Raw genomic sequence first — 25,179 nt, 5'->3', positions numbered from 1 at the left:
GCTTTTTGGAAATAGGGGCTGGTTAGGGAGGTCATGAAAATTAGTTTTAGTGCTGACTGTAACCAGAAGGGGGCAGCTGTCTGCTTGGCAAAAACCTGTTTCACTTCCAAGTTCTGATTTACCTAAAGATAATGAACTACAGAGACATTTTCAAGCCTTTTAAATGACCGTTTTAAGCCTGTGGTCAATGACTTTATTTTCTTTTGGAATGTACAAAGAAATCAAGTAAGTAGAAGATAGTAAGGATCAGCTCCTGAAACCTTGTGTATCGGGTCAACCCTGAAAATTTCCAGTCCCAAAAGTACAGAGGATCACAGGCCAAGTTCCAAGTCCTTACAACAAACATAGACCCTGAGAACCCAGATCTCTGCGTATACACAATGAATGCCACTCGACCATAAGAAAAGATAAAATCATGCAGTTTGCTGCTGTGTGCGTGGGTCTGGAGAGTATTGTGCTGATTCAGGTCAGGAGAGGGACAGACACAGACTGATCTCCCTCTTATTTGGGATATAAAGAAACTTAGTGAGGACATAACAAATGCCCAAAGCAACAGAAACTGAGAACTGGTCTTTAGTAGGAAGCCTATCACAGCTGGGATAGGAGGGGAATATGGGGGCAGAGAGACATCGAGATAACAGGAGAGAAGTTGGCAGAGGGTATGGTATTGAAACATTTTATGCATGACCATTATCAGTATTATAAATCACTGTCACTGTCCCTGTCCTCTCATAGTTCATCGATTTGCTCGAGCGGGCCCAGTAACATTGTGAGACTTGTTACTGTGTTTGGCATATCGAATATGTCACGGGTAGCTAATACATCATGATGCTTAAAATAATTTTTTTGTTTGGTTGGTTTTGGGGCCACCCCCAATGATGTTCAGGGGTTACTTCTGGCCCTTTACTCAGGAATTAGTCCTAGCAGTGCTCGGGGTGCTAGATGGGATGCCGGGGATCAAACCCAGGTCAACCACATGCAAGGCAAATGCCCTACTCCTATACTATTGCTCTGGCCTTTTAAAAAAAAAGTTTTGTATTTTTTAAACAAAGAGCCCAGGTTCCACAGGAGAAGTCTACCACTGTGCTATCTCTAACAGTCTCTCAGAGTGAGATTTCTCTGAAAGATGAGTTAACTCATTCTCTGTTCATGCCTGATCTTGAGTGCCTTAGAGTTCCTTGCTCTGTGGCTTCTATTTATGTGTGTGTGCGTTTGCTGGGTTAGCATCTTGCCAAGCACTTGTTAACACACTGTCTCACTTAATCCCAGTCAACACCTTATGAAATAGGTACTGTTATTGTCCCCATTTCCAGATGAGAAAGCTGAGACTAAGAACACATCCCAGCAGCCTTCTGGATGGAAACCAACAGATGCAGGATTAACCCCGGATCAATTGATTCCAGAGTTCCATCATGATGTGCAACCTCATTTCTCTTCCTTGATAAATTAGATCTTTTTGAGAGTAGCACTGTCCTCCCATTGTTCATCGATTTGCTCAAGCAGGCACCAGTAATGTCTCCATTGTGAGACTTGGTGTTGCTGTTTTTGGCATATCGAATACATCACGGATAGCTTGTCAGGCTCTGCCATGTGGGCAGGGTACTCTTGGTAGCTTGCCAGCCTCTCCAAGAGGGGCAGAGGAATTGAACCCAGGTTGGCCACATGCAAGGCAAATGCCCTGCCCGCTGTGCTATCACTCCAGCCCTTTTTGAGAGTAACATTTAAAAATGGAGAAAGCTGTGGCCTGCGATCCAGAGCTGTGTTGTTCCAGAAGGTGTGCTGTGTTGAGCAGAACCAACCTTAGAATTGGGGAAAGAAAACTAGCCTTTGAGTTGTGTGGAATCCTCAATCAGGAGGTTCACACCTATGAATCCTCATGTTCTCTGAGAATGGAAGGGAAATGAATGAGATCTCTCCTTGCGTGACGGAGATCACTCCTTGTCTTGGAGTCTTCTGTTGGAAGGAGCCATAGTAATTGCACATCCAACTTCCCACTGGTTCTGGTGCCTTCACAGTCTTGCCAAAGAATAGCCCAGCCAGTGCCTGAACACTTGAAATCAGGGCTGGCTGTAGTCCCCAGACGTGCATGTATTTCAGACAGGTCTGACTTGGGAAGATCTGTCCTCGGTCTTCAGTGTGACTCTGTCAGACTCCTGGGTTGTGTGTTAAGTCTGTTGGTTGATCGTTTACGTAGAGTGGGAAGTGTGGGAAGCACACATCATCCTGATGACAGAACATAGCTCTCCCCTTTAACTGTGCCTCTTCATCTTCATCTTTGTCACATGAAGCACCCAGCTCTCTTCCGGACACACCGTCGCTGTGATGGGGATAGACTTCACCCTCAGGTACTTCTACAAGGTCCTGATGGACTTGTTACCAGTCTGCAACCAAGATGGTGGCAACAAAATCAGGTAAGCGCATGGGCGACAGCAGTGCCCTACTAATTGCAAAATATGTAGAAACAATCTTCCCATTGAACGATGATGGCATTGGGCAAGGCCAGACATTGGTCTGTGACCTGGGTATTCAGCGAAGAAAGTTTTGTTCTTTATCTTCATTTTCCAATTTTATTATTATTATTTTGGGGGACTGTGTGTGGAGGGGAGTACACTTTGTGATGCTCAGGGCTTACTCCTGGCTCTGCACTCAGGAATCATTTCTGGTGGGCTCAGTGGACCATATGGGGTCAAACCTGGGTTGGCCTCGTGCAAGGCAAATGCCCTACCTGCTAACCTATCACTCCATCCCCTCTTTATCTTCCTTTTCCCGAGAGGTATGCTGCTCGTGATTTGAATTCAGCTCATAACAAGGAAAGTAACTGCAGAACAGAATTCTCTAATAGTTAAAAAGGTTTTCCCTGTCTGGGGTCTGAGGTAACTCCAGATGCCACCTCTAAGACCGCGTTTTTCGTGTCCACTTGGTTAGTAAAGCAAAGTCTTTGTGAGCTATTTTTCAGATGCTTAAAGTGTTCCCTTTTACATTACCTTAGAAAGAGGTTCATGGGACTAAAATCTTGGTCACTGGAATTTCAAAGTATGTATGTGAGCAAAGCAAAGGCATTCTCTTGACTGAATGCAGGTCACTTTCCAAAGTGGCTTTCTTATTTCAGTCCACGGGCTATACTGCATATCACTGCATCTCTGCCTACTGCCCCTCAGTGGAAAAAGTAGAGCCCAGGCAGGATAGGAAGAATGTGGGGTACACCCAAGCAGACCGTGACCTTGATTAGAGCAGTTCCAGCCTGAATTGTGTTTCCGGCAATTTTATTTCTGTTGGACCACTGAGTGTTGTGGTTTTCAGTCTGTTTATCATTTAAAAAAAATAAAAATAAAAAAGAAGTATATGGTTTATTTAAGTTTGCGCCTGGGCCAAAGAGATAGTACAGGAATCAAACCTTACCTTGCACGTGACCAGCCCCTGGTCAGTCCCCAGCACCACATCTGGTTCTCCAAACACTGTCAGAAGTGATCACTGAGCACAGAACCAAAGGTAAGCCCTGAGCATCACCAGGCATGACCCCAAAACCAAACAATAAATGTTGTGCCTAGTAGTATATACACTGCTTCTTTCTTGATAATCTCTTAAGCGAAAGAACCACTTTGTACTCGGTCATTCTTGCAGAAAGATATTTTTTTTTTCAGCCCACCGTTTGTGGACTGAGTAAGCACATAATGTGTGAAATATGTGGATGGTGTCCACCTCAGGTGGAACTCTCTTAAACTGTATGCTAGTGATTCACCACTTCAAGAATCAGAGGATAGGGACTGAAGTGATAGCACAGCGGGTAAGGCATTTACCTTGCATGTGGCTGACCTGGGTTCGATTCCCAGCATCCTATATGATCCCCTGAGCACTTCCAGGAGTGATTCCTGAAAGCAAAGCCAGGAGTAACCTCTGAGTATACTCGGAGATACACCACTGAGTGTCACCAGGTGTGACCCAAAAAGCAAAAAAAAAAAAAAAAAGGAATCAGAGGATAGTTTTTGGAGCCGGAGAGCTAGTAGCTAGTACAGCAGGGAGGTCACTTGCCTTACATGTGGCTGACCTGGGTTCAATCCCCAGCACCACATCTGATCCCACGGATCAGGAGTGATCCCAGAGTACAGAGCTCTGAGTAAACAGTGAGCACTTCCTGCGTGGCCCACTCATCAAAAACAAAACAATAATAATAATAAGAGAATCTGAGGTGACGAGGTGGTTTTAAGAACTGGAGCAGGAGCTAGGAGATAAGGTACTGGCTTTGCCTGTGAAGAACATTGCTGTTTCAGTTCCCAGTGCCCCAGGTATGCCCAGGGGTCACTCCTGAGCACGAAGCTAGGAATAGCCCTGGAGCAGTCAGGGTGGACCTCACCCCACCCCACTTCCAAAACATGAGTGCCAGCGTGGGATGGAGAAGAGACCACTAAGTAAATGATGGTTGGAGAGCTCTCTTGGGATGGTAGATGCATCCAAAAGTAGACTCTGGACCAAACATGATGGCCGCTTAGTACCTGTATTGCTAACCATAATACCCAAAGGGAGATAGAGAGTAAGAAAGAATGTGCCTGCCACAGAGGCAGTGGGTGGCAAAGGGTGGGGGTGGTGGGAGGGACACTGGGAACATTGGTGGTGGAGAATGGGCACTGGTGGAGGGATGGGTACTCGAACATTGTTTGATTGAAACGTAATCACAAAAGTTTGTAAGTCTGTAACTGTACCTCACGGTGATTCGTTAAAATAAAAAAAATGGGGGGGCTGGAGCAATAGTACAGCAAGTAGGGCGTTTGCCTTGCACACGGCCGACCGGGTTCGATTCCCATTATCCCATATGGTCCCCCGGAGCACCACCAGGAGTAGTTCTGAGTGCGAAGCCAGGAGTAACCCCTGTGCATTGCCGGATGTGACCCAAAAAGCAATAAAATAAGTAACTAAAATTAAAAAATTAAAAAACTAAATGCCATGGTACTGTGAAAACACAAACTATCAAAAATGTGTACAATTAAGTTAAAATCTATAAAAACTTAAAAAACAAAACAAAAACACAGGACCACGTGCTTTGCTTGCAGAGCCCCAGGCTCAATCCCTGGGTCCCCGGAACAGCACAGGGCAGGCCCCACTAATGAAATAAATCAATCAGGCAGCTGAGAAGCACCCGCCTGCCACAGCCCTCCTTGGCATGTCAGCAGTGGCGCAGAGCAGCTGAGGGGAAGGCAGGGGTGCGGGGAGCAGCGGGTGCTCTGTGGCAGGGCCACCGTCTGAGGGAAGGCTGCTGTTCCTTGCAGGTGCTTCATCATGGAAGACAGAGGCTACCTGGTGGCGCACCCCACCCTCATCGACCCCAAAGGTCATGCACCCGTGGAGCAACAGCACATCACCCACAAGGTACAGCGGCGGCCCAAGGCTCGCTACCCCCCACCCCAACCTGCCCAGTCCCTGAGTAACGCAGTTGTGTCCCCGCTCTCTTCGGCCTTGTCAGGAGCCCCTGGTCGCCAACGACATCCTGAACCACCCCAACTTTGTCAAGAAGAATCTGTGCAACAGCTTCAGCGACCGAACGGTGCAGAGATTCTACAAATTCAACACCAGCCTGGTGGTAGGTGGGGGCCTGCCCACCACCCCTCTCCCCTTCCTATTCTCCCCACTATTGCCCGTTCAGCAAGGCACCGGTAGTTGGATTGCTTCTTCCGGTTCTTTCACGACTTGGGGATTCGAGAAGGAGCAGGGCAAACACACACACACACACACACACACACACACACACACACACACACACTGGTGCAACACTCCTGCTTGCCGGGGCAAGGCCAGGAAGTGCAAAGTGGAGAACGGGAATGGTCTCTGCCTCACACCTGGTGTTTGGGTTTGGGTGCTGTTTGTTTGAAAACAGACCTGGGCTGGAGAGAGAGCGCAGTAGAGAAGGCACTTGTCATGCATGCGGCTGACCTGGGTTCGATTCCCCAGCACCCCATCTGGTCCCCTGAGCACAGAGGGAGGAGTAAGCCCTGAGCACCGCTGGGTGCAGCCTCCCCAAACTTAACTAATAAAATAGGCATCTCAGCCCTTTGAAAGAACTGTGTTACTCTGAATGTGGCAACCCGTGGACAGATCATCCTGTCTTCCACAGGTCACTCAGTGGCCTTCTCGTCCATGGGTGGCACCCTCCTCGCTAGCAGGCATTCTTGTCTAGCTCCGCCTACCTCCCAGATCCTAGCTTCTGGCTTAGAAAGTGGCATGCTCAGGCCTGGAAATGGGTCAGGGCCTGCCCGATGTTCTTTTTCGTCTGTCGTTTGTCAGTCCCCGGCTTGGGCAGTGGCAGAGCCACTCTGCAAAAAGGGACTCACTGCAAAGTAACATTTGAAAAGAAGCATTGAAAAGTCTTGCTGTCGTGAAGCGAATGGTTAAGCATTCATTTGAGAGGCTAGAGAGACAGCACAGCCTTGCATGTGGCCAACCTGTGTTCCATCCCTGACATCCCATACGGTCCCCCAAGCACTGCCAGGAGTAATTCCTGCCTGAGGGCAGAGCCAGGAGTCACTGGAGCGATAGCACAGCGGTAGGGCGTTTGCCTTGCACGCAGCCAGCATGGCCGATTCGAGTTCGATTCCTCCGCTCCTCTCAGAGAGCCCGGCAAGCTACCGAAAGTATCTTGCCCGCACGGCAGAGCCCGGCAAGCTCCCCGTGACATATTTGATATGCCAGACACAGTAACAACAAAATCTCCAATGGAGACGTTACTGGGCCTGCTCGAGCAAATCGATGAACAATGGGAGGGCCTTTACCTTTACCTTTACCAATAAAAAATGTCAGGACCAGAGTGATAGTGTCACAGTTAGGGCACTTGCCTTGCATACAACCAACACAGGTTTCATCCCAGCACCCCAGATGGTCCCCACAGCCCTGCCAGGAATGTTCCCTGAGAGACGAGCCAGGAACAATCCTAATGTTAGCCAGGTTCAACCCAAAAACAAACAGCTATACCTGAAAGCAGTATGTCATTGTTTCTTGCAATTATTTGCATTTTAAAGTCTGTTCTTATGTATTAAAAAGGAGACTGTGAAATCAGCAATAAAAATTGTATGCATGATAAAAAGAACACTATCTGAGGGGCTGGAGCGGTAGGATAGTGGGTAGGGCGTTTGCCTTGCTTGCGGCCAACCTGGGTTCGATTCCTGGCCTCCCTGTGGTCCCCCGAGCACTGCCAGGACAAACTCCTGAGTGCAGAGCCATGAGTAACCCCTGAGCATCCCTGGGTGTGACCCAAAAAACAAACAAACAAAAAAATCAGTACCTGCACAACTGTGAGCTGAGAATCAGCCTGGACTGATGGACAATGAGCCCTTTTCAGATGTTTACTGGCAACTGTGTTCTTCAACTTCAATCATCGCTAAGACAGTCGGTCGTGATTTTCAGCCACTGTTCGTGTTCCCCGCAGTCAGGCTGAGTCTTTGCTTGCTCTGTCTTTTCTGACGGGGGATTTGTCACATCCAACTGCAGGGAGATTTGACGAACCTGGTCCACGGCAGCCACTGTTCCAAGTACAGACTGGCGAGGATCCCAGGCACCAACGCGTTCGTGGGCATCGTCAATGAAACGTGTGACTCTCTTGCCTTCTGCGCCTGCAGCATGGTGGACCGGCTTTGTCTTAACTGCCACCGGTAAACAGGGTCTTACTCTCCGTGTGCCTGGCTGACTAGTCTGTAGGGGCACCTACAGACTAAAACCAAGGGTAAGGGCGGGGGGAGGGAGGGTGGCAGCTGGAGAAGGGGGATGCCCCTTGCAGACCCTCTGGCTTGTGCTATCTGCGGTGACTCTGTCCCCCACCAGTAAGATCTTTGGCCGCAACTATTTCCTATTTTTGTTGTCCCTTTTGGCCAGTCTTCTTTTATTTTGCTTTCCCTGGTGCCTGTACAGCACAGAGTGTGTTCTCAGCTGTCTGCATGGTAACTTCTTTTCTGATTTTCAGAATGGAGCAAAACGAATGTGAATGTCCCTGTGAGTGCCCCTTAGAGGTGAACGAGTGTACCGGCAACCTCACCAACGCGGAGAACCGGTAAGGGAGGGCTGTGTACTCGGGCCAGAGAGAGGACAATTAACTTGTATGTGATTGGCCATGGTTCAATCCCCGGCATCCCATATGGTTCACTGAGCACCACCAGGAGTGATTCCTGAGTGCAGAGCCAGGAGTAAGCCCTGAACATCGCCAGGTGTGGCCTAAAAAAACAAACAAACAAAAAAAAACGGAAAGAGAAATGTTTGTGTGGTGGGCCCAGCTTGAGAGTACAGGGATTAAGGTGCTTCCCTTGCAGGCAGCTGACTCTGGTCCAATCCCCAGCACTGATTATTGCCACAAGCATCACCACCAGGGGTGGTCCTGAGGACAGGAGTAAACCCTGAGCACTATTGGAAAGAGCTTCCAAAATATCTCCTCAACAAGAGAAAAGTTCATAGGATTCATCTATGAACTTTTTATGGATAACAACACACATTTCCTACACGGGGCCTCCTGATTATAGGTTCATCTGTGACTGTGTGTCAGAGATGATTTATCCTTCAGCAGAAAAACATCAGTGCAAGGAGCCAAATTAATAGTACAGCAGGCTGGGCATTTGCCTTGCACAAGGCCGACTGGGTTCGATCCCCAGCATCACATCCGGTCCGCCCTGAGCACCGCCAGTAGTAATTCCTGAATGCAGAACCAGGAGTAACCCCATGAGCATCACCAGGTATGACTTTTAAAGAAAAGAAAAAACTATTTTGAGCTAGATTTCAAGGTCCATAGTGGCTTGTGCCACGTCTCCTTTCAGAGAGAATGCTGAGAAATCCTCAGAGAATAGGTGTGCGGCCAGAGAGACGGTCCACAGGGTGAGGCACTTGCCTTGCACGTGGTCCACCTCTGGGCCCTGTGGTGACCCTCTTACATAACCAGGAAGGCTCACGACCCAGGATCCACATCCTTGGGCACTAGCCCTGAGCTGCCTGTTGGCTCAGTGGCCATATATCCACATGTGAGGGGGTCCCGGCTTGGGAGACCCTCGAAAATAAAGAAAACATTAAGGAAGGGGGCTAGAATGATAGCACAGCGGGTAAGGCGTTTGCCTTGCACTCGGCCAACCCAGGTTCGATTCCAAGCATCCTATGTGGTCCCCCCAAGCACCTCCAGGAGTAATTCCTGAGTGCATGAGCCAGAAGTAACCTCTGTGCATCACTGGGTGTGACCCAAAAAAGCAAATTAAAAAACATTAAGGAAGAGCATATGGACAGGGTGCCAAAAAAAATCGATCCAAGAGCTTATATTTGTGAGGTCTCTTTCAGTAGTTGTGCTTGGAGTTCACTGATATTCAGGTGAAGCCTGGGATTAATGTAACAGGCAGTGGGCCTCTCTCACACGTACTCACATCACAGGTGTTCAGGTGAAGCCCGTGATAAGGCAGTGGGCCCTCTCTCACACATGCTCACACCACAGGCACCATCAACGAGTGACAGATTTGAAGGGCCGGGTGCTAAGTCCTGTCTCTGAAACTGCTGGGGCCAGAGCACTGCCTTGCTTGCAGCCGACCCAGATTCAATCCGGCTTCTCATCTGAGCATCACCAGGAATAATTCCTGAGTATAGAGCCAGGGGTGACTCCTGAGCACTGCTGGGGGTGATGCACCCCATCCTAAACAAAATAAAAGGAGAGAGACTGTTTGGTCGATGTTCATACTAGCTTGTGTTGGCTTAGGCAGAGGGGAAAATGCCTTTGAGTTGTCCCATCCAAGGCTCGTTCTCGTATGTAGTATATAAAGGAATGCAGTGTTGGAGTAACATGGACCAGAGGTAACAGACCCTGCAGGGATCTGCTAAGGGGGTGGGAGGGAACCTCCAGGCATTGGAGGACAGATACTGCTACGGCGGGTGGGTGGGACTGGGAGAGAGGTACTGTAGGACCATCATATGCCTGCAGCTCTATCATTAACAGTATTATAAATCAGCATCCCAATAAGAATAGGGAAAGAAAAAAATAACTCTAAAGACACTAATAAAGGCAATAAACAGACTCACTTGTGTTATGTTTGCTTGTGGGGTGTGTGCTTTTTTCACTCCGGAAAAACCCGTGTTCTCTCTTGAACACATAGTTCCTCACTTTCTTGTTTCCTCACATCTAAGTTTCAATAAAAACCATCTTGTTTTCTCTTGGTGTATATGTATGTGTATCAGTATACATGCATATGATATATGTATACATGATACAAAACATGCACTGTTTTGGTTTCAATCCTTATATCTTTATATAAAATAAACTCCCATACTTAATAATAATTTCCACTGTGCATACTTTTATAGATTTTTATAGATGAAATAATGCTTTTCACTGAACACCAGATATGTTGTTGGCACTCTTGTTTTGGAACCCTATTCTAGCTGGTAGCTTTTCTTCTTTTTCCTTTTTTAATTTTATTAAATTTTTTGACTGCTGGGGAAAAAAAACCATCTTGCTTCACACACACAAAAAAAAGACACTTTTTTTTTAAGAAAAACTTGTTAATGGCCCCTCAGGTCAGTGAGATAATGCAGAGCCCCCAAATCACCCCCAGCATTGTGTGGTTCCCCCCCTCATCATTGGCTGTGGCTGGGCTGCCCCAAAGGACTACTGGGGGAGCCACACCCCCCCAAAAAAAAACGGTGCCCCCTTCCCCTTCTGAACACCAGTATGAGTGTCCCCTGAGCTCAGAGCCTGGAGTCACTCCTGAGCACTACAGGATGTGACCCACCCCACCTACCTGTATACAATTTTTACAGCTGTTCCTGCAGAGGTAAAGTCAGGATGGGGGCAGGGGGCGGGGTGGGGGGGAGGTTGAGTCTAGCAGTAATGGGCCACATTCCTGTTTGGTGGTGGCATGCGGTTTCCTGCTTTCCCTTCTGTCCCATGGGTATAAACACAAGTGAAGGAAACCCAGGGTGCTTACGTGACGTCAGACTGGGTTTCCTGTTGAATCCCAGAGCTGGGATGAAACCCAGATCTGCCGGGGTGGAACGAGGCCAGGGGCACATGTGTGTGTGCCTTGGGAGGGCGTGTGACCTGGATTCCAACCTCCGATATGCTTGTCCCCAGAAACCCAAGCTGTGAGGTCCACCAGGAGCCAGTGACGTACACCGCCATGGACCCTGGTCTCCAGGACACACTGCCCCAGTGTATCAACAGCCGGTGCAGCCAGAGGCTGGAGAGCGGGTAAGCCAAGTCCAGGGCCCATCCACTGAGCTCCAGCATGGAGCAGTGTCCTGCTTGCAGCCTTCCTGAGCCTTGGTTCGAAACCTGTAAAAATCTATCAAGGGATGGGCTGGAGCGATAGCACAGCGGGTAGGGCGTTTGCCTTGCATGCGGCTGACCCAGGTTCGATTCCCAGCATCCCATATGGTCCCCTGAGCACTGCCAGGAGTAATTCCTGAGTGCAGAGCCAGGGGTAACCCCTGAGCATCGCTGGGTATGACTAAAAAAAATAATAAAATTAAATTAAAAAATAAATAAATAAAAGACAAATCCACCTGGAGGTTTTACAAAAGACCTGGAGGTCTTTTAAGGTGATTTTGCATGATTCCCCGGTTAATGCATTATGTGTGATTTTCTTGGTTTTTTCACTTCCATGAGAACTCAGGATTCCTCTCCTTCCCCAGTTGCTGAGGGACAGAGAACACTGTCCTATCCACCCCCAACCAAACTTTTGCGCTGCTCATGTTGTCTGGAAAAGAAATCAAACGCCACAACTTAGAGCACAATGTCCCTGGTCCTCCCTCTCCCCAACCCTGCCTCCCAGAACATTCTAGAATGTCTCGTGGTCTTTCTGTCAGGGACTGTTTTGGCGTGCTGGATTGTGAGTGGTGCATGGTGGACAGCGATGGGAAGACTCACCTGGACAAATCCTACTGTGCCCCCCAGAAGGAGTGCTTCGGTGGCGTGGTGGGAGCCAAAAGTCCTTACATCGACGACATGGGAGCGATCGGTATGTAGGGGAGTTGGGAGTACCCTGGAGAAAGGGGCTTCATAAACACGTCCCTGCCAGCCTTTATGGGCACAGCCAGCTTTCGGGGGCATTCTGCGTCTTTGCTTTTCCCCTGGAGCTTCTAGTTAAGTGATTCCTTCCCGGCCAGCCAGCCGTGCAGTGTGGGTAAGCCCTGGAATTTATTCTAACCAAGTGTGTTCTGGGCCAGGCCAGGCGTTCTCCCTGCCTGGCTCGGTTGCAGAGTTTGCCCCAGTGGTGTGACCCCCACACCACAGCTTCCCACTGGGACTTGTGCCAAGCAGGGAGGGAGGGTTCCGAAGTCAGAGTCATCGTTCAGGGTTGAGACTCACAAGAAGCCACAGTTGCCCCAAGCCAGAGCATAGAGGGGACAGAGGACCACCGGGGAGCAGCTCTCGGGGATCAAGCCAACAGGCTCGCCAAGCTGCCTCCCGCCTCCCCTAGCAAGTTCCCCATCTCTCTGGGTCAGCTGAAGCCCCTGAGCTAGCAGGTCACAGGCACAAACCTGCTTTTATGGCTGAAACTAAACACAGCCCCATGCATGAGGCTGCCATAGAAGGAACGACGGTTCTGAGCTCACATCTGGCTCCTGAATCCTGCTAGGTCATAGCCAGAGCATGACAGAAAGTCCCTCTGGGTGTTCACCTGCAGCTTCTGGTTGGAGCAGAGTGCAGGGCTTAAAGGGACCCCCTACCCACCCAGAACCAGAGCAATGGTACAGCAAGTAGGGCCTTTGCCTCATATGCAGTCAAGCTGGGTTTGAGTCCGGGCATCTCATGCACCCCACACAGAGACAGGAGTGATCCCTGAGCACAGAGCCAGGAGTGAGCCCTGAGCTTTTTTATTTTATTAATTTTTAAATTTTTTAAGCGTAGGAGTACTACTATTTATTCAGACACTGATTAAGCTGACTGAATTGGACATGAACTCCACACTACTTTTTTTTAAATTATTTTAATTGAATATCCGTGAGATAGACCATTACAAAGCTGTTCAGAATTGGGTTTCAGTCATACAATGATCCAGGATGGCCCTCTCTCAGTGTACATTTCCCATCACCATTGTCCCCTGTTTCCCTCCCACCATCCCCCAAAACCCCACACCCCACCGCCGCCTCCCTCTATGGGAGTGACCAGCTTTGCTGGTGTGACCCAAAACCGGAGCAAAAGAAAGAGAGACAGAGGGAAGGAGAGAGATAAAGGGCCCTTGCCCAGAATCAAGCAGTTGCTCAGGGGCTGGTGCACATGCCCAGTGCGCCCAAGGCCCTGAGTTCGATCCCTGGCACACATGGCCTCCGGCATTGTTGCAGGGCCAAGTATCACCAGTTGTAGCTCACCTGGGGGTGGAGTAAACAGGGCAGAATCAGAAACCCCACCTGAGAGGTCTCTGCACATTTGGTTGGTGGTTCCTATGATGCTGAGGGCCGTGCCCAGGATCTCCCCCGACTCTCACCTGCGCCGGGTGTCTTCTCTTGCATCGGCCCAGCTCTGGGCGTCGCAGCTCCCGGTGTGTCCCTCCAGCAGCCGCCCGAGACCCCTGGGGAAAGCAGAGCTCTTCCCTCTGAGCCAGCCGCAGCCCTGCCTGCTGACCCCTTGAAAGACCTGTCCACTGACCCTCTGTCTGTCTGTCTCCCCGAAGGGGATGAGGTGGTCACCTTGAACATGATCAAAAGCGCCCCTGTGGGCCCTGTGGCCGGGGGCATCATGGGCTGCATCATGGTCCTGGTCCTGGCCGTGTACGCCTACCGCCACCAGATCCACCGCCGCAGCCACCAGAGCATGTCTCCTCTCGCCGCCCAAGGTGAGCCCCGGGGACCCCCAGCCCACTCCCCAACTGCAGCCTGCAGGGGTGGCACGGAATGACGAGAGTCACTGAGCAGGGAGCACGCACAGGCCTCAGCTTCCTCCCTGCAGCCCACACGACTTCTCCAGCTCCACTAGGACCCCCAGAAAACACCTGACCCCCCCTTCCTCTCGCATCCCCACCCCCACATGCTCTCAGGCCATCGCAGCACCCCTGGGAGCTGGGATGTGGAAATGTGACCTTCCCTAGTTCTGAGGTGCCACCAAGAAAGCAGGATGAGCTCGAGACACCCCATCACTGTGGGTGGGCACCTCGCTCCGGGATGGGCCGCTGGCTCCGTGCTGAAAGGGGCATCCACAAGGGACGGGACGGGAGAACAAGGTTCTGCTCCTCTGAGAAACGCCCTGGACTCTGGGGGCACCCCCTGAGCTGCTCTCCACTGCTCACTGCCCGGGAAGTGCTGGTGCTGATGGGGGCTCTTCTCCCCAGGCCCCTCGTTTTGCTGGGGAGTCTGCTCAGCCTCCTTGTGACCCCAGTTCATCAATCATCGGTCAGCCCCGGCCCTGGACCCTCACACCCACCCCCTGCCATGTCCCTGTGCGTGATGGTCCCTTCCCAGATGCTTGAGCAAACATCCCGCCCACCCCCGGCAGCGATGCTTTTGATGAAATAGTCATGTCGCTCTCTCTCCCACGCCGGCTAGAAATGTCGGTGCGTATGTCCAACCTGGAGAACGACCGAGATGAAAGGGACGACGACAGCCACGAGGACAGAGGCATCAGTGAGTGTGCGGCCGCCCGCCGAGCGGGACGCTAATCCGCCTTCCACGTCCTCCGGGAGGGGCTAAAAAATCAAGACGCTCCAGCATGACGGAGCTGCCCCCTGACACCCCCCCCACCCCGCTCCATTCCAATCAAACTGAGGGAAGATATTTATTTTATTTTAGAAAAGGCCCCAGAAAGGTTTCCCGCCCCTCTTTTTTGGCCTTAATGAAGCGCTTCGGGGGCTGGAATGATATAGCACAGCGGGTAGGGCATGTGCCCTGCATGCGACCAACCTGGGTTCGATTCTCAGCATCCCATATGGTCCCCCTGAGCACTGCCAGGACTGGAGTAACCCCTGTGTATCACCAGGTGTGACCCCTCCCCCCCCCCAAAAAAAAGAAGAAGAAGCGCTTTGTCCTAAATCTCCTCCCCTCCTCTCCTCATTCTTTTTGGCTTGTTACTTTTTCCAGCCTGAGATTCCATGGGGCAGCCTGGGCCAGGCATTGTGTAAGCCCCTTAGTCACATCTCTCCAGTTCCAGGGGAAGAAAAACGTGTCTTTATCACAGTGGGGGGTTGGGGGTGCCTGTTGAGGTGTCCAGGTGACCCCCTGCTGCCTTTCTGTGCCCTGGAGGAGAGGGGCAGAAAGGGGTCTCTGGCATCCAGTTCGGCCATCAGTATCTCCTAATTTAATAAGCATCTTTCTGACAGACAGTACAGCAGATAAGGTGCTTGCCTTGCATGCGGCCAGTCCAGATTCAGTCCCCTGCACCATATTGGGTCCCCCAAAACCCAGCAGAGCCTGAGCGAGCCCTGAGCATAGAGCCGGGAATGAGCCCTGAGCCTTTGCCCGGCGTGGCCCCCCCAATAAATAGATAAATAAAAACAACTTCCTGTGGCCTAGGAGATAGTTCAGCAGGGAAGACGCTTGCTTGCTTAGCATGCAGTCAACCCCTGTCCCACGCCCAGAACCCCACCTGGTCCTCCAGCCCTTCTGGGTACAGCCCTAAAGGCCCCAAGCATTGCTGAGCTGGCCGGGAAGTGCCGGGCAATGCAGACCCCTAGTAGCAGTGTCCCCTCAAGGCCTTGTGCCAATCCAGCTTGGCCAAGAATCCTCGGGAGGGGTTTTCTTAGTACTGCTGGAGAGACCCAAAAATAATTCTTTTTCTTTTTTTTTAAATTTGCGGACCACACCCAACTGTGTTCAGGGCTTACCCCCGGCTCTGCACTTCATATGGGTTGGCCCGGCGGGGCCAGGTGCAGGGCAAGCCCCCTCTCCACTGTCCTAGCACTTGGACCCCCTAAACGGTTCTGAAAAACGGCAGACTGACTTTGCCCGCCCTTGCCTCCCGCAGTCAGCAACACCCGCTTCATCGCCGCCGTCATCGAACGGCACGCACACAGTCCCGAGAGGAGGCGTCGCTACTGGGGACGCTCGGGGACCGAGAGCGACCACGGTGAGTCTCCCGTCCCCACATCCCTGAGGGAGCCAGGGTCTCTCCTGTCCCCTCGTCCCTGAGGGAGCCGGAGTCTCTCTCTCATCCCTGCATCCCTTAGGGAGCCAAAATGTCTCTCCCGTCCCCACGTCCCTGAGGAAGCCGAAATGTCTCTCCTGTCCCCACGTCCCTGAGGGAGCCGGAGTCTCCTGTCTCCATATCTCTGAGAGAGCAGGAGTCTTTCCTATCCCTTCCTGCATCCCTGAGGGAGCCAGAGTCTCCCCGCCCGGCCATGCCCACACCCACCACCCACCTCATGCTCCTTCTCCCTCTGCTTCTGAGCTGAGTGTAGTGCCCACCTCGTTTCCCCAAAAGACACAGTCCAGCGAGTCTCATCCAGGGCCCTGTGTTCCCCAGGACTGCCTCAGAGCTTCCTGACAGACAGGGACCTGCATTCCCAACCCCCTCGGGTTTCTAGTAAGTTCCCATCCCTGTGCCCACCGCTGCATGTTTTGGGCAAACAGCATGTCTCTGGCTTCCCCTGTCCCCTCACTCTCCAGACTGGCCTGGCGGCACCTCCAGGGCACTGAGCCGGGAGTGTTGTCGAAAACGGTCTCAGAAGCCGGAGCGATAACTTAATGGGGAGGGCGTTTACCTTGCACGTGGCTGACATAGGTTCGATTCCCAGCATCCCATATGGTCCCCCGAGCACCGCCAGGAGTAATTCCTGAGTGCAGAGCCAGGAGTAACCCCTGAGCATCGCCAGGTGGGACCCAACAAGCAAAAAACATAAAATAAAGCGGGTCTCAAGTGCTGTAAAGATAGAAAGAGACTGAGCAGAGACAGAGCGTGGCGTGGCCATCCACACTCCAGGACACGGGTGGCCACTGTCTCCGCCTCTCAGTGCCTGCCTGGTGCTTCATCGCCGGCAGCGGCAGCTTGGTTCTGCCTGTGACCACCAAGTGCCCGCCGGAGGGCTAGGATTTTCCCCACCATGCCAGACCTCCTCATTTCCCAGCTATCACCAGAACTGTGGCCCCCAACCCCTGGCTTCTGGGTCTAAGAGCATCTCTGAACACTGGGGGCCGGGCGACTGTGCTCTGGGGGATGGTCTCAGCCTGGGGGCCGGGCGACTGTGCTCTGGGGGATGGTCTCAGCCTGGGTTTTCACTCCTGTGCTGAAGCACCCGCTGGTCCTCTCCAGACAACGCCCACCCTTAACGTTCCTTTGGAAACCGCAGGAGTAGGGCTGGAGCGATAGCACAGCGGGAAGGGCATTTGCCTTGCACGCGGCCAGCCCAGGTTCAATCTCCAGCATCCCATATGGTCCCACGAGCACTACCAGGAGTAATTCTTGAGTGCAGAGCCAGGAGTAAGCCCTTTGCATCACCAGGTGTGACCCAAAAAGCCAAAAAGAAAAAAAATGGAAACCTTCGGGGTGGGGAGCGGGGAGGGGTGCTTATTTGCAGGGCTCGGAGGTCATGCATTGGGGCTTTGAATGCCATTGTTCCCTCCAGCGAAATAAAACTGGTTTTCTAGGAGCGTCACAGTGGAACAGTGGAACTTCAATTTTTTCATGACTCTGACTTTCTGCATTTTTTTTTCCTCCCTTAAAGCTCTTTTGAAGCTGCATCGATTCCTTGTGCCAGGCCGTTCAGTGCCTCTTTCTCTCTCTTTTATTTTTTTGTTTTGAATAATAAAGCAGGCCTGGGCTCTGGTAGCCACACAGGCATCATTTCTTATTCGGCAGAAATACTGACTTCCTGCCTGTCTCGCTGGCCGAAACGGCTCCTGTGCAGAATGGCAGCTGGAAGGGGTGGGCTTCCGTCTCCCGAGGATGCCCCCCCCCCCCCGTGGTCTTAGGAAAACAGCGCAAGAGTCTCCCACTTGGCTAAAACGTGAGGGGTGCAGCGTCTGAGTCTGGAAGCCAGGGACTCGGGCTGAGGGCTTGCTTGCCTTCACTGCACACCGTAATTGGATCCCGGTTCTCCCCAAGGAGTGAAAAATAGTTTCGCATGCAGACAGAAGTGCAGTGCCAGAGAAGGGGAAGCCGTTGGCAGTTCCTCGTGATTCCTAAAGCACCGCCAAATCGATGGGCTTTATTTAAACAGCGGGCGATGGGCTTTATTTAAACAGCAGGCGGTCAGTGACCTGCCCCTGTGGGGTGGGAGGGTGCCAGGTGGGGGTTTTGGGGGAGGACGTGGGGGCACTAGCCATGGTTGAGCTGAGGTTTGGTCTTGACAGCCCCTGGAGGGGCAACTGGCTCTGCACATTACAAGGCTGTCAGCCATCTCCTTGCCCCATGCTGTCCTGTGGGTGAATGTCCTGGCACTACAGAGGGAGTGAGAGAGAGGAAGACCCTGTTTCTGTTTCTGGCATCGGAGCACTTAGAAGGGTTAGGCACGTGGACTTGGTGTCCCGGGGCACTCCTTCACAGGTGGTGCACCCTCCCCAAAGCACCCCTGCTTCTCCTAATGAAAACAAAGGGCTGGTAATGGGGTTAAAGCGCAGCCCTTGCCTGGAGCCAACCCTGGTTGATTCCTGGGCCTTCATGGTCCCCCAGGTTCACCGGGGACAGCCTGGGAGAGCCCCACAGCACTGCATCCTCTGCATTTGCATTATTGAACTGGCCATGCTCAGGGCTTACTCCTAGCTCTGCACCCAGGAATCACTCTTTTCTTTCTTTCTTTCTTTCTTTCTTTCTTTTTTCTTTTTGGGTCACATCCAGCTAAGCTCAGAGGTTACTCCTGGCAGTGCTGGGGGGACCATATGGGATGCTGGGAATCGGACCCGGGTTGGCCTCATGGAAGATAAACACCCTACCCGCCGTACTATCGCTCCGGCCCCCAGGAATCACTCTTGGCAGGGCTCAGGAGACCATAAGTGATGCCGGGAATCAACCCTGAGTCTGTGGCGTGCAAGGCAAGTGCCCCACCTGCTGTTCAATTACTTTGGCTCTGAAATGCCCCCCGGACCCCTTTGTATCACATGAAAGGATTCCCCAACCCTCCCCCTCATCCCCCCCCCCACACACACACACAAAATGAGGGCAGGCCTGGACTCGGTCAGCCTCCCTGCCTCCGTGCCTTCTCTGTCCCTAAGGAATTCACAGCTTAACAGGCGAGTGAGGGGACCAGAGTGATAGTACAGCAGGTTGGGCTTGCACGCAGCTGACCTGGGTTCAATCCCTGGCATCCTGTATGGTCCCCTGAGCACTGTCAAGAGTGATTGCTGAGTGCGGAGCCAGGAGTAACCCCTGAGCATTGAGGGGTGTGGCCCGAAAAGCCAAAAAAAAAAAAAGAAGAAGAAGAAAAAGATGAATGAGAGCTCTAACACAAGACTACAAAGGAGTTTTCACCTCCTCCCTTTTCTTCCTGGGTTTTGGGGCCACAACTGGCCATGCTTTACCAGTGATCGAACTGAGGTTGACCTTAACCCCTCCCCCGCCCCATGTTATCTGAACAGCCTTGAGACAGTTTTCAAGGACCGGACTGGAACGAAGAAGAGGTGGAATGTTTTATCTGCAGATAGCTTTTATCTGCCAAGAAATCCTGGCGGACCCCAGCGGGGAGGGGGTCGGTGGTGCTGTCCAGCCAGCAGCATTGTCGCCTCTGGTTGTTTACTGGAATGTGAGGATTTGTCCCTTGAGTTTTTTGCATATGAGCAAACTCCGAAAGAATAAATCGTGCCTGAGGGGCGGGAGTTATAGTACAGCAAGTACACTGGGTCAACCCAACTTCAATTCTCGGCATCCTGTATGTTCCCCCGAGCCCACCAGGAGTGATTCCTAAGTGCAGACCCAGGAGTAACCGCATCACCGTGTGTGGCCAAAAACCAACAACAACAACATGCCTGTGTGCAAACATACGTCTGTAAGCACTCAGACCTTCATGTGTGGCTCAAAGATGCGACTTTCTAGAACAGAAATAGAATGCTACCCAGCTTCCAGCAAGCTTCCGATCTATGTTAAAGTTGTGTATCTTAGCTTCAAAGTTGTCTTTGACAAGCAGCCGCCTTTTAAAACATTTGTTTGTTTGTTGTTTGGGGACCACACCTGGCTCTGATCGTAGGGATCACTCCTGGTGGGCTCTCGGACCACACCAGTTGTCTGGTGATAAAACCCCAGTCGGCCACATGCAAGGCAAGCGCCCTGCCCGCTGTAATATCTCTGAAGGCCCCCCTAGAAATATCTTAAGACCATTTCTCAGTGGCCCTGTTGCTCGCCGCCGGTGAGAAGCAGTTTCCGCTGGTCTCTGCTTTTAATCGTTTCTGTTTTGTCCATTATTTCCCTGGAAAAGATCATGTCTTGTGTTTTGCTCCTTGAGAGTCTGTTTTGAGTTACCATCTCATTAGAAATGCTACGCAAATGGGTACCAGACAACCCTTTTTCCCGGTAAAAGGGAAAGTTCTCTGGTGGTGCAAATTCCCAAAGACTTTTAACACTCCTTGAAACCTCTCTGAAACACTGTTGCTTTTCTCCAGAACGAGTCACCTGCAGTTACCCTCTCTGACCACCAGGGGGGAGACTGCGTCCTCAGCAGGCCCTCCCTTCCCTTACCCCCCAGGTTCCTAAGGGAACAACCAGCGGATAAATCTATGAGCAGGATGTCTAAAAGCTGAATCTTGCTTCTTCGTGGACTCCTGGCCTCCCTCCCGACGCCTCTTTGTCCCTCCAGGTTGCCTTTGCGGATATTTTTCTGCATACACCTTTGACTAGGGAAGAAATGGTGCCTTTGAAAGTGTTTGTAAATATCCGTTGTTTGAAATGGTGCTTCCTGGCCGGTGACTCAGCACGGATCCCAGGAGCCCGTCTCCTGCGTGGGGAACCACGAACAGAATCCCGAGTAAACATTCAATTAATTCCTTAAGTGGCAGCTGGTATTTGGCTTTCTCCTGCCTCTCAGCAGCTGTCTCGGCCCGCTCTTCCAGATTTCAGCTCAGCCTTGAGATAGAAAAGGCTTTGGCCGGGGGCCTCATCCAGGAAACTCAGTAGCAGGTGAAATGGGGGGCAGATACCCCTCTGAGTTCCTTGGTGTGGTCCCAGAGCCTGTGGCCAGACAGGTTCCGAGCACCCCTGGTTTCCGGTTCAAACCACTGGCAGGGCCCGGTGGACCCTAGGACATCTGACTCATTCGATGAAACGGAGCCCCGGGATCTGAACATCACAGGCGCCTCAGGGGCTGGGGAGTGGAGCAGGTTGGCCTGTGTTGTATGAGACCGTGTTGAATTCAAAGCTAAATAAATCCCCCTCTCTAACTCGTTAGCGCCAGTGCTTACCCAGGGCTCACACTTGAGTGTGGCTTAATTAACACAAATTGTAGCACAGGCATCAACAAGAAAACTAAAAATGTTAATAACGGATGGTCCTCGGTCTTTGAGAGATGGTAAAGTTGGGCGGGGGAGGGAGAGAGAGAGACAGAGACAGAGACAGAGAGAGAGAGAGAGAGAGAGAGAGAGAGAGAGGAAAAGACAGAAAGAAAGATGGCCTGGGTGCCCTTAAAGTCTCGGGACACCAGGGGCCACAGTAGGTAAGGCATTTGCCTCTCACACAGCCAACCTAGGTTCGATTCCCCAGCTCCCCATGTGGTCCCTTCAGCCCCACCAGGAGTGATCCCTGAGCACAGAGCCGAGAGTAAGCCCTGAACATTGCCGGGTGTGACCTAAAAACTAAAGTCTCTAGGACACCAGACCCTTGAGGGAACAGTTTTGGGGAAGGGGTTCAAGGCTTCAAATTCCAGCTGAAGCTCAAGCATGATGTTGGGGAGTCGGAGGGGAGGGCCGACCCCCTCCTGGCCAAGAGTGATGGGAGTCACCAGGGGTGTTGTGCTATACTCGTGAGTCGCTCCTGCTGGTGCTCATGGCCCACGTAGGGAACCAGGGATTGAAGCTGGGCCTGTCGCCTGCCAAGCATGTCCTCAGCTGTGTCAAACACTCTCTGCCCTGGGGACTTCTCAGAATCTGGCATCTTCATTTCCGCACTCAGGCACAGGCGTTTCCTGCGTCCCTGCTACCCTCCCTCACCACGTGGCCCAGAGTGGGTGGGGCTTCCATGTCCAAGTGCGGGGGCCCTGTTCAGCCCTTAGTCACATCCCACTAGCAAACTCCCACTCATCACTGGCGCCCACCTGAAATGCTCAGGGAAACGCCCTCGTTCCTGCCGTCCCCTTATGTCTTTCCGCTGGTCTGAATCTCAGTTGTCCCTCTGTGGTGACACTTCCCAGGAGCTGCGTGGGACTCAGCCTCACTTCAGGAATCTGTTTCATGCTGGGTTTGTAAAATCCTTCTGGAAAAGTGACATCTCCAATCCCGCACACAGGTGCCCCTCCAGCCCATACTGGTCTGCCATACGTGGATAATTGACTTGGGCTGTGCTTACACTAGTTTGGGGTTTTTGTTGTTGTTTGGTTGGTTTTATACCATACCCAGTGTGTTCTCAGGGATCACTCTTGGCAGGGCTCAGGGCTCACTCCTGGCTCTGTGCTCAGGGATCATTCTTGGCGGGGCTCAGGGCTCACTCCTGGCTCTGTGCTCAGGCATCACTCTTGGCCGGGCTAAGGGGACCAAACAGGAGGCCGGAGATTAAACCTCACTTGACTGCCTGTAAGGTAAGCGCCCGGCCCACTGGACCATCTCTCTGGTCCTTTTTCATTTCCTCAGGCCCCAATGTTTTTGCAGGCGTCTGCACCAATGCTCCCACTCCCATTTGAGGGGAGGGCTCCAAGGTAGCCGTGCTGGGTTGGACTAGCGTAAACAATTCTCACTGGAGATCTGCTTCCTTGAGAACGCAAAGCCGCCTTTAGTGTTTGCTCAGAGCTGTGTTTTCTCAACCACAGACCGTTCCTGCTTGGCAGGTCTGCGTGCTCGGCAGGTCTTCTTGCTCGTCAGCTCTGAGGCTCCACGCGACTCCCACCACACACTCGGGCAGAGCCACAGCTCACTGTTGTTGAGGCAGAAACATTAAGGGGTTAGGGGCTGGAGCAATAGCACAGCGGGTAGAGCATTTGCCGGGTTCGATTCCCAGTATCCCATATGGTCCCCTGAGCACCCCCAGGAATAATTCCTGAGTGCAGAGCCAGGAGTAATCCCTGTGCATCGCCGGCTGTGACCCAAAAGAAAAAAAAAATTAAGGGGTTGTCACTCCTGGGAAGTGCAGAGGGGGTTTCTGCAATATTTAAGGGTTTTTGTTTGTTTGGAGACCACCGCTGGCAACGCTGCTCAGGGCTCTCTCCTGGGTCTGCGCTCAGTACCACTCCTGGTGGGCTTGGGGTCCATATGGAGTGCTGGGGATCAAACTCCAGTTGGCTGTGTGCAAGGCCAGTGCCCTACCCGCTGTACCCACTTCGACTTAATGTCTGAAATATTCAACAACCTGCCAGGGTTCTTGGTAAGGCATTCTTTTGTCGGCGAGGGCATTTTCTTCCCAGTACCATATGGATCCCCAGAGCACTGCCAGGGATCACTCCTGAGCACTGCGAGGGGTAGCCCCAAAACATAAATCCATTTTGGAGCTGGGTTAGTACAAGAGTGAAGGTATGACATTGGCTTGATCCCCCGCACTCTGTATGGTTCTCTGAGCACCACCGGGAGTCACCCCTGAGCACAGAGTCGGGAGTCAGCCCAGAGTCAGCCCTGAAAACCCTAAATAAATAACAGCAGTAGTAGTTTGATCTATCGCGCAAAGTGTGGCTGACCCACCATCTGTGGATTAGTGGGTTGGGGCTGAGGTTTGGGGGGGTCTCAAAGGGCTGGGATGAAAGCAAGGGTACTTGCATCTGTTTTTCTTCTCTGCACCGTCTCGAAAATGTTTATCTACATAAAACGTTTGATGTAGGAGCGATAGTACAGCGAGTAGCGTATTTGCCTTGCATGCGGCCCACCCAGGTTGGATCCCGGGCATCCCATATGGTCCCCCCAGCACCCCCAGGAGTAATTCCTGAGTATCGCTGGGTGTGATTTCCCCCCCCCAAAAAAAAAAAAGTTGATGTAGCTGTTGTGAAGAGTCCACCCACGAGCTCTTCATGCACCAGCCACTGGCTGGCCATCCGCAGGAGAGAAGGACCTCCCAGTGTCCCACCCCCAAAATCCCAGGGCCTGTGGCGGGGGGGGGGGGCGTGGAGCATCGCTGAGCCGCCCCCTCTTCCTCCTGGCAGGCTACAGCACCATGAGCCCACAGGAGGACAGCGAGAACGCGCCCTGCAACAACGACCCCTTGTCGGCGGGGGTGGACGTGGGCAACCACGAGGAGGACTTGGACCTGGACACCCCGCCGCAGACGGCCGCCCTGCTCAGCCACAAGTACCACCACTACCGCCTGCATCACCCCACGCTGCACCACAGCCATCACCTGCAGGCCGCTGTGACGGTGCACACGGTGGACGCGGAGTGTTAGCGCCCCCAGCGGGCGCCGGGAGCATCGTCCCGCCACGGCCGCTAACGGGTCCAGAGCCCAGAGAGAGAGACTCGCTTCCCTCGGGGCCCAGGTTCTGAGCCCAGAGAGGCCACCATCCCCCCTGACACCCCGCACGGAGGGGCACCACAGACAGACGCTGCTGCAGGAGACAGCGGCTCAGCCCAGCTGCTGCGCCCCCGGAGCGCTCCAAGCAGGGGAAGCACCAGCCCCCTCACCCCATCCCCACACACACACAGCGTCCCGTCCCCCCCCCCATCCCAGAAACCTGCCCTCCCAGGCCTGGAGGTTGGTGCATGCCCCTTGCAGCATCCCTGCACCCCACGTGCTGTTTGGAACTCGTGTTAAGCTCGAAATGACGCATTTCGAAATTTCTAAGTAAAGGATTATTTTTCTACTATTTATTGAACTTTCACTCGCAAGACTTCGGGAGGGGGGGGAAGCTGCACCCAGTGACCGCTCCCCCATCTCCCCGTACCCCTGCAGGGACCCTGCGTGGTTCCGAGTGTGACGATGTGAAGATTAACCTGTGTCCCCCAGCCACCCACCCACCCCACCCACCCGTCTCACCCCCGGCCTGCCCCACACCGCGGGGACCACACCACGCGTGAAGAACGCTCACTCCGCTCCAACTTAACCGTTTTGAGTCCATTTTCTCCAGAGTATCATTTCCCGCAAACGTCGTTTTGGCTAATGAAGTATTTTTTTGTGTGTGTTCCGCAGAGGTGGGGAAGGGCCAAGAAGCCCAAGTGTTTTGTTGTGATTTTAATTTTTTGTTTGTTTGTTTGTTTAAAGGA

The 25,179-nt window shown here is 52.3% G+C and overlaps 1 protein-coding gene across 1 annotated transcript in view; it reads left to right on the top strand.

Annotated features, from left to right (window-relative positions):
* Positions 1-24,422, top strand: part of CACHD1 (cache domain containing 1) — a 242,097-nt gene extending 217,675 nt beyond the window's left edge. Inside the window, exons 17-27 of the mRNA XM_056122231.1 lie at positions 2,289-2,411; positions 5,262-5,361; positions 5,456-5,572; positions 7,474-7,634; positions 7,943-8,029; positions 11,072-11,188; positions 11,806-11,957; positions 13,614-13,775; positions 14,482-14,559; positions 15,896-15,997; positions 24,126-24,422. Coding sequence (XP_055978206.1) covers positions 2,289-2,411; positions 5,262-5,361; positions 5,456-5,572; positions 7,474-7,634; positions 7,943-8,029; positions 11,072-11,188; positions 11,806-11,957; positions 13,614-13,775; positions 14,482-14,559; positions 15,896-15,997; positions 24,126-24,364 — 1,438 coding nt within the window. The 3' untranslated portion in view covers positions 24,365-24,422. The remainder of the gene's footprint in view (positions 1-2,288; positions 2,412-5,261; positions 5,362-5,455; positions 5,573-7,473; positions 7,635-7,942; positions 8,030-11,071; positions 11,189-11,805; positions 11,958-13,613; positions 13,776-14,481; positions 14,560-15,895; positions 15,998-24,125) is intronic.
* The last annotated feature ends 757 nt before the right edge of the window (positions 24,423-25,179 follow it).

Source organism: Sorex fumeus, unplaced genomic scaffold, assembly GCF_029834395.1.
Source record: "Sorex fumeus unplaced genomic scaffold, SorFum_2.1 ptg000045l, whole genome shotgun sequence".
NCBI lineage: Eukaryota > Metazoa > Chordata > Mammalia > Eulipotyphla > Soricidae > Sorex > Sorex fumeus.
This window is presented reverse-complemented; position numbering and strand designations above follow the sequence as displayed.